At 25.9% G+C, this 18,321-nt stretch overlaps 1 protein-coding gene across 9 annotated transcripts; it reads right to left on the bottom strand.

Annotated features, from left to right (window-relative positions):
* Positions 1 to 3,241: 3,241 nt before the first annotated feature.
* Positions 3,242 to 18,212, bottom strand: LOC126900223 (uncharacterized). Of its 9 annotated transcripts, none has more exons than XM_050675762.1 (16): positions 17,938 to 18,210; positions 17,693 to 17,807; positions 13,052 to 13,269; positions 12,578 to 12,991; positions 12,429 to 12,512; positions 12,061 to 12,206; positions 11,825 to 12,001; positions 8,897 to 9,124; positions 8,615 to 8,816; positions 7,994 to 8,060; positions 7,809 to 7,932; positions 7,461 to 7,538; positions 7,055 to 7,186; positions 6,921 to 6,994; positions 6,785 to 6,800; positions 3,242 to 3,856 (listed from the first exon to the last, which is right to left on the bottom strand). In XM_050675762.1, the coding sequence occupies exons 2-14, from the start codon at positions 17,780 to 17,782 to the stop codon at positions 6,954 to 6,956; spliced, it is 2,001 nt and encodes a 666-aa protein (XP_050531719.1). In that variant the 5' UTR covers positions 17,783 to 17,807; positions 17,938 to 18,210; the 3' UTR covers positions 3,242 to 3,856; positions 6,785 to 6,800; positions 6,921 to 6,953. The 9 variants fall into 9 exon arrangements, with proteins under 9 accessions (XP_050531719.1, XP_050531717.1, XP_050531718.1 ...); XM_050675760.1 differs by having other exon boundaries at positions 7,809 to 7,919; positions 17,938 to 18,209; XM_050675761.1 differs by lacking the exon at positions 6,785 to 6,800 and having other exon boundaries at positions 17,938 to 18,209.
* Positions 18,213 to 18,321: the final 109 nt, after the last annotated feature.

Here is an 18,321-nt window from a genome sequence, read left to right as displayed (position 1 = left end):
AAATTATTGCTTAGCTTATAAATTTTGGGGGGTTTCAACTCCCAACCACCCCCCCACCGTGCGTACGTCAATGTATGAGATAAAGCGTATTTTTTATTTTGAAAATGTGCAAGCTTTATATTTATATATTATAGAAATGTGTTTTATATGTTAATTTACTTCTATAAAAACACAGTAAAGATAAATGGAAAATTAGATAAATCAAATCATATGTACAAAGACATGAAAAGATTGAGTATAATAACGTTTTTTCGCCAAAATGATATAAAATAAAGAATATATACTCTAAATGCGTACCGCTTGTTAGTCTAATCAATCGTCAATATCAATACACATAACAATAATTTTTTTAAGAAAAGCTTGTAAAACGACAGATTTTTTCTTTTTTTAAACTTGGCTTTCCCAATGAAGGATTTTAAACTTTAAAGGAATTAAAAAACAAACGGTAGCACAATGTAAGCGTGGCATAGTTGGGACATGTATAGATGATATCTGAGAGTGATTTTAAAACGTTTCGATGAAAATCTGTAGATAGTGTTTAATTTTAAGAAATTGGTGGATTATTGAAAAGCAAAATTAACTCCTATTTCCTTCATTGTTCCTAATTAGTAATTCTATGATTTATAAATATAATATATGAATAAATATCAAAGCAATTAAATATAGTATGAAATTGATATTTAATAATTTACTATTGTAATTTTTACGGAGAAATTATAAAAAAATGTAAAGTAGTTGTTACTTTTATGGCAATCTGGAAAAAAATAAAAGGCCTGATACAAAACTTTTCAGAAGATAAATTAATTGTTAATTATGAATATTCTACACGAAAAAAGCTTTTCTTAACTTTGAAGAGACAAAATAATCAAAATAAGTATAAATTTATATTTAATGTAATTTAGATTCCTGTAAATTATATATTTATTGGTGGACTCATTACTATGAGCAAACTCTTATAAAGTATTTAAAATAAACAAATAAAATTTGAACACAAAAATAGCATGTTTTTTATTAACGGCAGCCGTCTGCACGTAAAAGATAAGTCATCGGGACAAAATTTTTTTTTTTAATTTATAGTACGTAACATTAGTTTTAATTTGATATATATTTAAAGCTTGGAGTATATCCGAAACATTTTCAAAAGCAAAATTTAAAAAGTTGAGTTTTGTACAAAATTTGTTATTTTGAATCCTCCCTGTAAGCCAGTTATGTGTTAGATTTTCAAAAAAATAATGTCAAATAAAAGGGAAATATCTGAGGTTTTAAAATATAAAAAAATTATGTTCATTTGTTCATTTATCAAAAAGTTATAACAGTTAAAAAAAAAAAAAATCAAAATTTACTGATTTTAAAAATTGTAGTTTTTATGGGAATTTCCACCATTTACGGGGAACGAGAGAAAAATTTTCAATTTTTGAGGGTAATGTCTTCAATTAGACAATTTATGATCTTCTGACGTATCGTTGAGAAAAATCGATCCAGGAAAACTGAGAAACAAAAGTGACACACACAACAAAAAAATAAATAATAATTAACACATTATGGTAAATTAATATCTTCTCAGCTTCGCATCGAAGCCAAAAATACGTTTTATCACAAAAACAAGAGTTATTAATACAATTCTGAGATTATTTTCAGCGAAAATCACCGAATTACTTAGAAATGACTTCTCACATCTTTGCAACTGATAACTTTTATTTTGTTGTCAAATTATTTATTTCCAAATCTGTATGAACCTTTTATTTAATTGTACTGGCAAAAAATGTACTAGTATTTAACATATAAGTGTACCATTTGTATATGGTTAATGGAACTAATAAATAACTTTTTACGACTATTCACGATAAATGTCGAAAAAATTTTCTTATTTATTCAGCTTACCCATTTACTATTTATTTCAACTAGTTTCCAAATACTATATCAATTAAAGGGCTTATATTATATTATAATATTTGTCTTGCATAAAATTTACTTTTTAAAAATCTTTACTAAAAGAAGTTCGGTGCTGTCAAATTGGGAGATCTTGATGGCCATTCAATATCGCCTTCTTTTGACTTCACACGTGCCGGGAACTTCCGTCGTAAAAAATCCATCGTCATTTCAAGCGACGCAGCTTACCTGTTTCTTATAATATTTGAGTCAATAGTACTTTGTATGGAAACACGGGAAGATGATGTTTTAAGATCTCCTTAAAGTAGTTCCAGGGATATTTAATTTTTGAGTCAGGCTGCGAGACTTTTCAGCAACAGCTGCTTCAATATTATGACTGGAACGAACAATGTAAACGTGATCTAGTAGGTTGTTGGTGATTCACTACAGATCCGTACTCGAAAAAATTTGTGACCAAACGACAATTTGTGTCATTTTTGGGCGCAGAACGATTCCAATATTTTTGACGATATGCACGCTTAGTTAACACACACTACTGAGCGAATATTTTCAACGTAAAGTGACACTATTTCAGCACATTCCCTCAGTATATTTCGATCTATGGTTGAAAGTATACTGAAAAAGTGCTCGATGACCGATCAGTTAAAAGTTATTATATTAAAAGTTATTCAATATTTTCATTAACCAAATACTGATGGCGCACTCTGTACAATATCTAAATTATATTTATGATAAGGAAATTACACAAATCGAATGAACAAAAACTGCGATTGTGCAAGTAGTAACTAATAAAGCCTGAAATTTTCGATACAATTAGAAAATACACAACTATCATTAACTTCAGTAAAGATACCCAAGACTCAAATTCTGAACACCAAATATTATCCATAATTTATACAAAAACGTAATGATGGGTTAAGTTTATTAAATTGTTAAAAAAATAGATTATAAACTTTATAATTAAAATGATTTGTACATAAATAAATGGTAACAAAATTAAGTATGTAGTTATACAGAATAACTATTTATTTGTTATTGCATAAAATAAATTGTTAGACATTGCAAATAATGTACACTTGCACAGCCTATAATATATACATTTTTTTCAGAAATAATATTATTAAAAATAAGTCTGTACAAATTGACATAAGAAAAACAATATAATAATTTAAGGACATTTCGGCTAAAACAATAGATGTTGTCTTTTTAAGATGATTAAGTATAATAATAAAAACATTATTATAAATTATATATTACACATGTTATAGTAAATAAGGATTTAAACATATCTTTGTCTTAAAAAATTAAAGATATAGATATATATATATATGGATATATAAATTAATAAATATATTATGACAATCATACTAACATTTATTATGGAAATACACAATATGAAATAAAATGATTTTAATGTGCATCATAGTAATTGTTATACACTTATGGAAGTGTTAATGTCCTATAACGAATAAATAAGAATAATAATTTCCTGCTAAAGATAGCATGAATTTTTTTGTTAGAAACACAAACAAAATATACATATATAAACAAAACAAATATTGACTAGTTTGATTTTGGTAAAGTGGAAAAAAGACAAAAACTTACACAATAAATGAAAGAAACACCCCGAATATGAGGTTTACAAAACAATTAAATGTAAAATAGTATAAATTTTATAATTTAAAATAAAAATTAATTACCGTGTAAACTACACGAACAAAACTTATCCCTTAACACAAATTTATGATTATTTATTAAAAATTGTATGTAATATTTCTACAGATAAATGTGGAACTTCAAACTGGAATGTTTGGGTTATTATTTAATACTGGTTGGAAGGAACATGTAGACTAATCAAACGTTGGGTAGGGTTCGTCCTGCGTCCATGAGGAATTTGTGTTTCAACATACCTATGCGAATGCGACTACCCGACACTGATTTCGACCTTTCAACTGTGTCACTGCACCTATTAATAAATTAAAAAACTAAGTAAATTAATTTGAACTATTACAAAACAATAAAAAAAGTCAACAAATATTAACAAATACTAAACAAAAAAGAATCAAGTTATTGAGGAAAACTCATTAATCATACAATTATTTTAAGTAACATTTGTTTTTTTTATTTTTGACAATACTCAGTTGTATATTATAATGTTGGTTGCATTGTTTTTATTGTTAGTACAATTATTGTGTAACTTATAGTATGGAAAAAAATTGTATACACATTATAATTTTGTTGGGGTCTGAAAAGGTTAATACTAATATATTAAGAAATATTTTATCCCTTTTGGTCGACAATTAATAATTATAGCTTCCTAATATTGAAACAGAATATGCGCTCATTTACTATGGAAAGTTAACAGAAAAACGAAGTATCCAAACAATCTCTAATAATTTTATTATAATAAAATTATTATTATTAAGTATAAAACTTAGACTTAATTGTCTCCAAATAACTTTATATTTAATATTAAGTTATTCAGAGACAATTGTTGACTAACATAAATAATAAAAATAATCTGAACTATAAAATAAAAATATGGATTTTTATTTGTTTTATACTATTTCTTTATAAAGTTTAAAAATTAAAATTTCTTTTTAACTTTGATACGAAAGCTCTTTTATTCAAACTAATTCAAAAATAATTTATTACTGATTAATTTTTATAAAACAACATTTTTGGAATTAATTATAATATAATAATAACACAGAAACGAATTGCAAGGAACATATATATTTTCTTATTTTTAGGATTCCTTTTTTAAGAGGACTTAACAATCGCCTCTAAATTTACTATTAAGGCTATCATCATTAGTGAAAACCTATTTTTTGATCATCACATCGTGGTTTTTGTAAAATAACTTGTCAATCTTAAAAAATGATAAGAGTATCTTTTAAACGAATAGAGGCGACAAAATCTTAAACACGACTTGGTCCACGTATATGCAGGCTTAAGCCCCCATAGTTACCATACAAACTATGTCAATATACGAGTATATATAATGCATACCGCTATAGTGGTATGCATATAATATATTTAAGTAAATTATTATTATTATTTAATCTTTTTAAGAACTAATAGATATTTTCTGCTATTGTTTTAAAAAACGTTCAGTAGTATTTGTGTGGCATTTGTCGATAAAAAAAATATTACTGTTTTACGAATCATCAGTTAAAGTTGATTCAAGTTTATATTTCTATGACGTAATAAAATGTTTAGCATTCTTATTTGTGTACTTCATGGTTAAACACGTATGGCAAAAATGGAATTAAAGGTGTATAACTCATGTAACGAAATAAAAGGAATTTTTTTTTATATAAATTTCGTCATAATCAGTAACTGCAAAATGATAAACACATACTGCTAGCTACTAAATTCAATTGTCGTTTGTACATATATCAATTATGGTGACGGAAAATTGAAAATATTAGTCATATTAACAACTGTAGAATAATAAATTTTACTCAATGGTAATAACAGAGCCTTATAAGTTTGAAATAAACATACAGAGATGTAACGTACACATTTTTTAAAATAAATCTACACGTCTAGGATGGTTACATCGTTTGATGTTTCCCCGTTATTATAAAAAAATAAGTGCTATACAAAATAAAAACTATGTTGACGTAAAAACAAGTAACAGCAGATTGTACACTTGTGTACGATTATCTAAATTTAATACACGCAAAATACAGTAAAAACGTGAACACTGCTTCAAACATATATCACGTTTGTTCCAATACAATGAATATTATTTATTCTCGTAGATAATTTTTTTTTAATATAAATAGAAAACGTTTTTATGTTTAGACAAAAAAGAAATTAATGTAAAAATCGTGAGTTTACTGTCATTCTTCTCTTTTAATTCATTCGTGTTTCAGTCGTTCTAATTTTAAAAAAGGAGATTAGCCTACATTTAAATATGATTATCTTTTGGTTACATTGTTTTATGAAGTTTAAATACTAGGCCCTACAATACCAGTATTTAAATAATAGAATATTAAAAGTGGCTTTTCACTTTGTTTTTTAAATAAAAATACGATAGGAGAATATTAATTAATATTATAAAGTACCATAATTACATGGATGATAAATTATATACATGAATTTATTTAAGGCCTATAAATTAGGATGAAAGAGAAGAATTGGCAGAATTACATAACATCTAAAAAACTTTCTTTTCATTTTTGAATGTAAAAGAAAATTTTATAGACTTAAACTAAATTTTAGGATATTTATTCAGATAATAAAAATATTGTTTAATTCAAAATGTCTCTTGGCATATAAACATTTGACAAATAGTAGAAGCATGCAATTATTTAAACATTGGACAATATTACCATGCAATGGTAGTAGGATTTGATAAGTGTTTGTAGGTTAATTGCATGTTAATTAGTTTCTACTATATGAATAAGAAATAGTACAAGGATAAATGTTTTAAAAGAGGATCTAGTAATAATACTAAAATGAAAATAAGGCTATATAATGTGAGAAAAAACAAGAGAGTTTGTTTTTACAGCAGTAATTTGTCATAATGATTTATTATCATCACTAGAGCAGTATGAATTAAAAGTTTTAGAAATGTAATTAATGAATTTATCAAATTATTTTTACTGTTAACTTTTTTTTTTTATATATGTTATATATGTTACAAATATTTTGAATTGTTACGTATCCTCTTAATAGTGTCAATGATTACTTATATTAAACATAAATATTTAATAAGAAAAATAATTAAAATATACTAAAAATTATAATATTCTATGCTTAAATCTACCTTCATGCTAATTTTAGAATAAATACTAAATGATTACAGTATTACAATAGACAAGCAGAAGTAATCAAATGCACACATTGCAAACAAACACACTATTATGTCAAGTTTATCTACCTGTCCCAGAGCAAAACTTTTGTTGTCAAAATTTATGTTTGCATTAAAAAAAAAATTAAAATTTTCTTATTAATAATATAGTAAACAAATTATCAATTTAAATAGTTAATGCAATATGAATTTGGAATACACTCACCTGATTACAGGACGACCATTTGTTAGACCATCTCTATCGAAGGTGCATAACGTTGGAGCTGTGGTCGATCGACACTAATAAAGGATAAAAATTGTTTAATTGTTATACATTATATTACTAAAAACAATTCTTACTCGTTCTGTTTGAGTCGCAGAATTTCGTGTTTCTATCGATTTTGGTGTTGGTGGTGGTTTTTGAGCTAATTGTTCGTTGAGCATCTGAATGGTGCGATCCTTTTTTTCTATCTGTTGAGCCATATAAACTATCTGAAACGCATGATTCGCATCTCAACTCCTGATTAAGGTAACTAACTCATTCTTAATTTAAAACGAAGCAGTATTGTTAAAATTGTATGTGAAATAATTTAAGCAAAGGGATCCATGCAAATCATGCAACTATTGATGATATCTACTTCTCAAAATATTATAAAATAAGACACATTTTGATTTAACAACTATATGAATTTAATTTTAAGGAGTATTCGAAGATTAATAGGAACTGGGAAACTTTTTGTAATTATGTACTAGTAAAGTAACAAACCTGTTGTTTCAAATCCAGAATTTGATCCTCGTGACAGTTCTTTTCCTGTTCCTCTGGGTAAGTCAAGTCTTGTTTTTCCTAAAATATTATCAATATTCATATCAGAAAAACAATAACAACAAGGAAATAAAATGATAATCCTTAAATAATTCTTATTAAGGACATCTCATTCATTGTTTCCCCAACCTTGACATTTGAATAGTTTTTATTTATATAAAATAGTCCTTGGGGAATTATTTTTCCTTGATTCTTTTTAACACGAATAGAAAAATATAAGAACAATGTGGTTTTGCATTTAATTCAATTAAAATAAAGTTAATTATAAATGATAATAATTTTGTTTATTACCTCTGTAAGAACTCTGTTCAGTTCGTATAGCATATTTTTGATACTGGCGATCTCGTCCGTCACTTCTTGAAATCGATTGAAACTCATTATCACCTCCCCATGACTGATTTCCTAAAATCATCCACTTTGATTTTATTCAAAATTGGCATATTTTTCAAAATAATATAATTTAATTAAATACTTACTTTAGAATTAGAATTGATAGTATCTTTTACTGAATTTACTTCGTCTTTTAATGAAGCACTACTACTCCTAAAAAAAATTATAGAAAATTAAGTTTTAAAAGAACATTAATTTATTTTTTTTCATTATTTTTATTTATACCGTTTGAATACTCTTTTAGACCTATTGAACGCTTTAATCATATCGAATTCTACGGACAAATAAAGACTTTTATTTTATCATTTGTCTTAAAATAATACTAAAAATAATACACCGGATACTTATGCGAAACTAAAGATTTCCGATAAATACTCGAAAGGATCAGAACAGTAAAACACGACTTTAGAAAAGAGAAGAGTGACAGGGCATATTATAGACTGCGTTGTGTGTAACTAACCGGTTTAATGACTCAGTTGCAACCTGTTGGAAACACACGCATTAGGTTCCACTAGCCGGCTGAACGGAGCGCGGTAGCGACGGCAACGACCAAGGTCAATAACATTGCCCTCTTTCGGCTACATCCGACAAATAAAATACTTTTCTACTCCCACTCATTAATATTTTTTTTATTCCCCTAGTTATATATATTATTGTTACTATAAAGAACACATGCATTTTTTTATTGTTAATAATTTACTTTATACCTCTTTGAAGTGAGATTGGTCCATTCATCGAACGCGCTTTGTTTTTGATTTTCCAACGTCTCCAGAGGATCTTTTTCAGTGACGTCATCTTGGCCTCCCTTCCTGTCATCAGTCGGTTCGAAATCCATCATCAAGTCGTCTGAATTAAGACTATCGCTTAAAGAACCGTCAGCGCTCTGTGACCGTCTAAGGGATTTGTTGCCTTTACGCGAAAAAATAACAACCGCAATAATTTATAACATATTGTCCGATAAACCTTAAAAGCCAATTTTATCTACTTACCGGATCTGCTGGTATTCATATTATTGTGATTGCCTATTCGGAAAATCATCTCGTCGATATCATCACCGTTGCATGACTCTGATGGTGGACCGCTGAACATGAGAGCCGGTTGATCAGCTATCTCATCGTCAAAAAAATCTCTTGTATCCGAAGAAAATGATTCCGATTTAGAAATATTACATCTCGCTGGAGATATGTTTCTTTGGTATTTATCGTTATTAACAGATTCTATAAAAAATAGATATTGACAAATTTATCTTTTCATTCTCTACTTGTTGTTAATTATCCAGTACCCAACCTCAATTTTAAACAATAAAAAGATACAACGAAGGAGCTATATTCAGCGTCGTTTCAGGAGATGATCTAGACACCTTTTAAATAGACGTGCAAATGTTTTAGTAATAAAAAAACATTTTTATTTTGTTTTACGAAGTGATGGTTAGTTTGCATGTGTTTCATGCAAATTACAGATTTTAAATCCGTTTACATAAGTCAGAAAAAATCATAGAAGCTTAACCTAGCCATCTTATCCCTACGAGACTTGAAAATGAACTAAATTAATAATCTACGGTTAATAAGATCGGTTGGGATCGGTAATAAGTTTTAAAGACAGGTCGAATTTTTTTTATATTTTTTTAACTTTGCTAGGTTATTGAAGACTATGCATTTACCTAAAAATATAAAGTTTATTCTATACGAGGCATTTAGAGATAAAAGAAGTAAATTAAAAATTAGTTTAAATCATTCAACTCCGTGAGCCTTATATACTAATACTCTAGCCTCATAACTTTTAATTCAATAATCATTTCACTGTAATTTAAACTTTTTTGTATTCTTAAATTATATTAAAAGCATATTTTTTTAATAATAATTAATAAATTATAGTCTTTTTTTTTTTTTTAATTTTAATTTTTTCAAAATTTTAAAATAGTTTTTTTTACAAAAACTTTTGATGTGTTCATAATAACTTTAGGTTAAGTTCTTAGTGAGTTACAAAAATTTTAATACATTGAGTGGGTATATAGCACAAATGAAGTATGCGTTATAAAATATACACCAGTGCGAACTGTACTTATTCGCGCTACATGCCCATTCAATGTATTAAAATGCTTGTAAATTAATAAGTACTTATACTTAAATTGTTATATTCCCGTCAACATTTACATTTAATGTAAAACAACTCTAAAAAAAACTATTTTGAAATTTTGTAAAAATAAATAATAAAAAATATTCTTTTATCGTAGTCTAAAAAATAAAAGTTATATTATTACTTATTATTTAAATACGATTTAAAATTTAAGATGCACGGACTTTCTAAACATCAGATCTCAATGGGTCTTTATGTCATACTCAGATTTTGCATAGAAGTAAAACAAACTTGAAAAAATTAATATTTTTTATTATTAATGCCACTCATTTAAAAATTATAAAATATAATTAAGGACAGTTAGCTCGCTCATTATTCTTAAATTAAAATGTATGAGGTATTTAGTATGCGAAAAGAAGTGGAAGCACCGAGTGAGCACAGCAAACTAATCTTAAAGTGTCGAGTGTACCCATACGATAGTTTAGCTAGATAGTGAAACACCGACTACATTTAGGGTACCTTATAAAAAAAGGAACGCATTTGTGCTCCTACAAAATTCAATGATAATTTTCAGAGACGTACACAGTTAATACCTTTTCGTGGACGCAATCAGGATATATAGGTCTATATTTAAGTAGTTGGTACAGGCGGAAATATTTCCCGGTGGCATTATTACGGCCAACAAAATCGGACTAATAAGTAAATTTCTCAATTTTTTATGTTAGGCGTTAAGCCACTCTTAACCCTTTAATTTTTGCCAATGTTAGGTAAATTTCTGTAAATACTGGTATAAGGACATAAATAAATAATATTTTAGAACACACTAAGGATATACACTCTCAAACTAAGAAAATATAACTAATGACCAAATTCAAGTTAAAATGTTATTCAGTAATTAAGCTTAGAAATATTTTTAATTGAATGTAGTTTGATTATAAACCGTAAAAAGAATAACAGTTACAATAAATTTTTAGTGAGATTTCATAGTGGAAATATAATTTTAACTTCCTGTTTTGAATTGTTGTGCGAGTTCTACCAGGATTAGAGATTTAATCACTGTCACATACGTGTCACAAACGTTTTATTTGTAGTAAATACCAAAATATTAGAGAGTTAAAGGTAATTCAATTTAATATATGTTTTTTATTTAATGAGCTATAAATAAAATGGTTTATATCATGGTAATAATTTGAAGGACAACGAACTGGACTTTTTGAAATATTTTAGCAAGATTATAATTTTAATAATATTTAAAAAAAAAAAAATTATTTTTGCAGACTAAAGGAATTATATAAATTGTATGACTTCTTTGAATTATTATTTTTTGGTAATATTCTCTTACGTAGAAAAATGTCTCAATAAAATAATAAAATATTGCAGAGTAAGTGGGGGCTACACATCTTAAACCACCCTCTCAGGACGACCCTAATTAATATAAATACATTATATTATTATAATATTTTTAAATACATGATATGTTATTTCATTTTAATTTTATATCTTAAATATAAAAATGTAGATACATTATTCTACTTTAATAGCTTTATCAAACAATTATTCTTTAGTTAAATTTATTTAAATTATATGCTATACTACTTATAGTCAGTATAAATATTTTTAATTGTTAAAATAATCCAGCAAATTAATCCGAAGAGTAAAAATGGTTCAATTTCTATAATAAAAAGAGGTTTTTATATCAGATTATGCGACTTTTAGTGCCTGATACTACTTAAAATAAGTTTAATTAGATGCCATTTTTAAAAATTTATCACTGAGTTTTATTTTACCATAAAAAAGTGCAGTCAATTCATTTATTAGGTAGCTAAAAAAAAAATGTTAACCTGTTTTACTTTGAAGAAAATCAGCAGATTCTGATTCTGTAGGACTTAAACATTCATCATCAGGGGATGTTTCATCTTCAATACGCATACTGGAAGACATAGCTGCTAATGTTGCAAACGTAGTATCCTCAATATTTAATAAAACATCTCTTAATGATACTGACATATCTACATTGGCTGAAGTAATATTATATTATTTAATTAAATATCTACTACATTTTTTATTTTTTACTAACCGAATTTATTATCAACAACATTCATTTTATCTTTCATCTCAGTAAATTCTTCTACTGCTAATGCTTCACCTGGTCCATATTCTTCATCACTACAAATTGTTTCAATCCGTTCAGCTATTTCAGTCTTTTCCTTAACAAATTCCTCCCTAAAATAAAAACAATTTATTAAAATTAATAGTTATATAGGCATGCTAGAAATTTGGAATTTGAGGAAAAAATATGTTAGTAAACTAGGGATTGAACTTAGGTCTGTCCCTTTCAGGCATGAACTTTCCACTAGTTATCCGACAACTATATTTAATCCCCAACTTCCTAGTCTCTTAAGTGGTTGATAACAAACAGTAATAATAAAAATTTTAAATATTTACTTGTCATGTTTCTCTTCATAACTGCTTAAATCTGAATCATCATCAGATGACGTCAAATGTTTAGAAGAGGAACTAGATACTTGCCTAATAGAAAAACAATTATAAATAAAAATGATAATTATAACTGTAATTATTAAAATTTTTCTAACCTCAAATATTTATTGGCTCTTTCCCTTATTAAAGGTCCTTTTGCATTCGAATTTAAAGTAAGTCTTGAAGGCCTATTAATAGCAATTACTTCTGTGAATTCAATGGAATCACTTAATTTTCGGACAGTTATTCCTTGTTGCATTTTTTTTATTGCTTCATTTTTCAAACGTAAATTAGCAGCTGTTTTAGCATTTTTATCTGGACTTTTAGAAAATTGGTACTTGACAGGGATTTGAGGTTTTGGTAATTGGCTAGCAGTAACTTTAGATACAGCTATTTTTGAACCACCAGTAATAAATTTAGGTATTTCTCGTTTTTGGGGTTCAGATTGACTTCTTCGCTCTATATCAACTTTTTTTGTTAAAGCATGTATAGGTTGAACTGGTTTTACAGCTGGTTTACAGAAGCCAAACCTGATAATATAAAGTTATTTTAAGTATCATGTTTTTAAAAATTTGAAATAAAAATATTACCTGTTGGGCGAAAGACTCGATTTTAAGTTACTTCTCAAACATTTTTCATTGGGTGATGGATTAGAATTTGGCATTTTTGTATCTTTATCAACTTTTAAGACATTTTTAGCAGGAAATGTAATTGGCACAACTTTGCTATGTTGAACGGGTTTTTTAAAACCAAAAGAAGAAGTCAACCCTTTGGTGACGTTAGGTTGATTCTTTAAACATTGTTTGGACTAAAAAAAAAAAATAATGAAATAATTATGTGTTTATCGAAATTATTAAAATGTATGACCCTAGAAGACTCTAAGTTAATACAAGTAGTGACGAATGTTATGCAATTTAACCACGACGCCATATGGTAAGAATGTATAGGCACAGTTATTGTAAAATTATGAAGCCACAATTCCCTTTCCCAATTCCATAAGAGGAAATTAGATTAGCGAGTCATTGTCGCCGACCTTAAAAATCATAACTATTTAGCTTGGAGAAGATAAAAGAGAAATAATTATTAGCTCATTTTACGCCATGTAATTTAAAACTGTACACTTACGTAATAACTTGACAGATACTCGATCCTAGTCAGAAAGTATAAAATATCTAAAATTTTACATCTAACCATAAAAATAAAACTATGAAGAAGGAATAGCATAATTTTGTTTAATAAACAAAAAACTTTGTAATATTTGAATCAAAATTGACAAAATACGTAACATTTGATAAAGAAATTAAATCGAAGCAATATTTAAATTTAAATATTGCTCCTCAGTAATATTCTAAGATTTCCGAGAAAAAATCACTTACATTTGTTATTATATTAAACATGGTTAAAATTGAAATTAACATTTTTGAAAATGTCTATATATTACATAACATAATAAGCTTTTAATTATATTAATATAAAAAGATATTTGTATAACAATGCTTATGTGTAAACGATCATTACGTTTTTATTTATTTAAACTGCCTATTACATAATATCATCAACTCTTTTGAAGCATTTTGATAAAATCTTTTTATTTTTTATTATTATTTAAAAATAAAACATTTTATGAGGTCCGTGTCAAAAGCTGGTTTTGCTAAGATAGTAGGCCCGGGCTTAGCCGTTGAGCACACTACTGTCTAAAACAAATTATAAATGCAGGACTCAAAATCATTCAACTTACAAAAGATGTCTAAAAATGAACGAGAATGATTTTTTTTTAAGGTAATCATTTTTAATCGATTATACTAGGTTATTGACAAAGTACTATGAAAAAGTAATAAATTTATAATTACTCGTTATATTTCCAAAAGTAGTGTAATTACTAGTTCGTTATTTATTTTTAAATGTAATGAAATTATTTTACTTCACAAAAAGTAAAGATTTACTGCTTAAATACTTTGTATATGTTGTGCGATTAAATGAAGACCAATACCTAATTTTTGAAAATTGTTGTTAGCATTATACATAGAATGTATCACATAATACGAACTATTTGATTAGTCGAAAAATAAAAAATTAAATTTTTTATTGATTTATTTTAGTTAAAAATTTTCTCAATTTATCGATTGTGAAGTATTATTTATGTTCATCTTTTATATCATATAAGGGTGTTAAACTAAATCTTTCAAATGGTAACACATAACTAACTAGCTTATTTATTATATAATGATCTAGTTAAGAAAATGACTGATTGATAACAACTTTTGCATCGGTATTTCAGAAGTTATTAGTAATTTAAAGCAATAACTGGAAATGAAGGATGGGTGCTGCTATTTTTATAATTAGACAATTTTTTCTATTGATGGTGTCATTATCTTTAATACTGCGTTAGTAATTTGAATGACTTCATAAATGCAATTAAATTACTTATTAATTATTTGAAAATAAAAATAATTAAATTACATAATTTTGTTATTGTAAAAAGTAAAGTAACGACGTTACAGTAACGAATATTTTTAGTTATTTTATTTCCCAAGACTGATTATAGACCATCTAAAGACGAACATAATATGCCCAATACTAGTTCGATATCATTTTGTTCACGTTTTTAAGAGACATTTATGCCTATTTATATACATCAAAAATTTTAAAATGAGTATATCCGAGCCGACACGGCCACAAGTTGAAGATATTCGCAATTATTTTTTACGCAGATGAACTAAGAAGAAATGATAGAAATATACAAAGAAATTTGCTGTAGTCGTGTGACAGTTTTGGATTTCATAAATGTTTGGCAGACATATTATGACGAAAAGTCAAAAATCGAGTAAAGTTTAGATTTAAATCACGACAATGAATGAGGTATCATTCTCTCAAACACTAAAAAAACATATCCCAGTCCTCTCATATACCAAATCCTACATGTTGGACTTCTATCTATTCTTTTAACTCAAGAATTATATTTACAGTATAAAATTCAAATAGAATGTCAATTTAATTTTGAGATTATGGAGTATTCATAAAGTTATGAATTTGGTACTTTAAAAAGTTTATCAAAAATTTTAAAGTCAATGTAGGCCATATGAATTTTTTTATTCCAATATTAATTTTAAATAATAAAAAATCAAATATTTAATTAAAAATTGTCACATTAAAAAACTGTTGACTAATTTCTTAGCAAAGTCGAACTTGGAGTCTCAAAGCCTCTTTTAAATGGGACTCTAAATTGTTTCTTTATTAATTTTTTTATTATAATAAAAACAATATAAATTTTTTTCAAAGTAGCCAGTTTTTAGTATTTTTTAAAAAAAAATAACTAATGGGTTGTTAATAAATGTGGGATAAGTAATATTAAGTTACAAACATTTTCATACATAGCATGAATTGTAGTATAAGCAGGTATAGCTCTTACTGGTGTATATTTATAACGCATACTCTATCCCTTACATTACATATCCACTCTAATTAAAAAACGCTTGTAAATCAATAATTAATGTCCTAAAACTTCTATCGACCCATTAATCAATTATGTAGGAAAAATACTAAAGATTGGCTGTAATAATATTATTTTAATGTAATTTAAAAAAGTATAAATGTTTAAAAAAATTACAATGAAATGTGAATTGTATCAAAAGTTATAGGAGTTGACAGTTACCATAATATATGCCACTTTGGTATATTTTAAAACAAAAAATTTTCATTTATTTTTTAATTAAGAAAAATTACTAGCTAGCATATCAAGATAGTCCCCTCAAAATTTGGCTTCTAGGCAACTACCTTGGAGGCTGAAATACTCATTTTTGGTTCTTAGAAAAAATCTAGTTTAATTCATGAAATGCACAAAAATTATTTTTTGATAAAACATCAAACTATTAGTAAAAAACATAATTGATATTTTTCTATGGAAAACAATCAAATTTATTCTATGAATGATATATTATCTATATATTTATTCAGATGCATGTGTTTATCATAATAATCTATGGTTTCATACATTAATACCTACATAATATTCTACTTTTTAAAAAACATATATTTCATATATATAGTATCATACATTAAAGCTGATATTAATTCTTTTACAATTAACACATATTATAAACTACCAAACATTAAAAAAAAATTATTCACAATAAACCTATTTTAGAAAAAATCGTTGTTTTTAATAATTTGTTATTAATTCTTGATTAATTGTTGTAGACATTTGTATTTTATTTGAGTTTTATATTACCAATAAATAATAACAGAAATGTGTAAGAACCTGATAGGATTTAATAGAACTCATAGTTTATTTGATTATATTTTTAATGTCTTCTCAAATAAGAAACTTAACTCTAATTCTTTAAAAATTAAACATAATTGAAAAAAAATTCATTTTATTATTATTATATAAAATAATATCTTTACTCAACTAAGATGACTTTAGCACCATCTATAACCATAAATTAAAACTATGTATTAAATACTAATATATAAAATTGTATTTATTTTGAAAAATTGAAATGAAATTATGATATTAACTTTAAAGAATACTAAATATTTGATATATCATTAACATTAAATTTATCAAAATAAAAATAAATAGATAAAGACTACTACAGCTTAATATTTTTTGTCATACTGTTGGATAGAAGAGGTGAGAGGAGGCCTAGTAGTCATGCTCACAAGAGTAGATCAATACATATTATACACCCTCACAGAAGAGGGTGGCATTTATTATTAGAAATGAAATAGAAATTGTATCATAGAACAATAAAACATTCTATTTTATGTAAATGGTTAAAATATTAATTTATTTAGCATAATTTAGTAAGCTTATCAAATTTTATACAAAAAATATGCAATGTATAGACTTAATGATAAATTTTATTTAGATAAACAAAAGAGCTTCTAAAAGAATTCAAGAACATTATAATTAAAAAAACAACATTTTTAACACTCTATTATTTAAAAATGCAAATACACTAACTACTATAGACATCCTTGAAAAATTATTGTTGAGTGGTTCTTAAAATAATAATATAAACTTGAGTGTATCTAAAATGAAATGCAAGATAATTTAGTGATATTTTTTTAAACTGAATTTCTCTTATTAACTGTATATAGTATGAGTTTATTTTAAATAATCATTAGAAAAGAGGAATAATTTTTTGAGAGAATATTATTTATATCAATACAGTTTAATTATAAAATAATAGAGCTTATATTATTTTAACAATTTACATATAACTTACATTATTGACTGATGAATAATTCATTATTGGAAGTAAATTTGATTTATTTTTTACAGCTTTTGATCCGCTTTTACTTGAATTACATCCCATATATGTTTTGGTGTATAATTAAAACCTTTAAATGTAATATTTATATGAAACAATTGCTATTATTTAAATTAGAGTAATAATGACTAATTTATGATTAAGTAAATACAACTATAGATATTAAATATATAATTTACATTAAAATCTAATTAACTTACCTAAAATTACCTTAAAAAGTTAATAAAAAAACATTTCTTTTTCACATGATTTTACATAAATATTCTACATAAGATCTTTATGCATCGATAGCATTAAAATAAATATCTAATGTAAATATAAAATTAATAATCCAATAAATTTTGTTTGAGTTAATTAAATAAATTTTAAAAGTTTAAGTCTGTTTATGAGGAAAATTTAAGATTGCAACGACTCCCAAGTAGAACCAGACGACAACTAATATACACCGCAGTACGCAGTAGACTCAACTTTCAAGAGTTTAAGTTAGGGCAGGTGGTAATAAAGAGGGAAAAGAGGAGTGTTACATTCAGTGTGATCATACAATGAAAAACTAGTGACCTTGGTTTTCCCATGTTGATCGCTTT

This window comes from Daktulosphaira vitifoliae, unplaced genomic scaffold (assembly GCF_025091365.1).
Source record: "Daktulosphaira vitifoliae isolate Bord-2020 unplaced genomic scaffold, ASM2509136v1 Scaffold_3, whole genome shotgun sequence".
Lineage (NCBI taxonomy): Eukaryota > Metazoa > Arthropoda > Insecta > Hemiptera > Phylloxeridae > Daktulosphaira > Daktulosphaira vitifoliae.
This window is presented reverse-complemented; position numbering and strand designations above follow the sequence as displayed.

Excerpts from the sequence above, each read along its gene's own strand:
- LOC126900223 (XM_050675758.1), bottom strand. The coding sequence starts at position 17,782 with ATGGGATGTAATTCAAGTAAAAGCGGATCAAAAGCTGTAAAAAATAAA. Across the intron at positions 8,817-8,896 it reads TATGAATACCAGCAGATCCG|GCAACAAATCCCTTAGACGG; the intron begins GTAAGTAGATAA and ends TTTCGCGTAAAG. Across the intron at positions 7,187-7,460 it reads TTCTGGATTTGAAACAACAG|ATAGTTTATATGGCTCAACA; the intron begins GTTTGTTACTTT and ends CATGCGTTTCAG.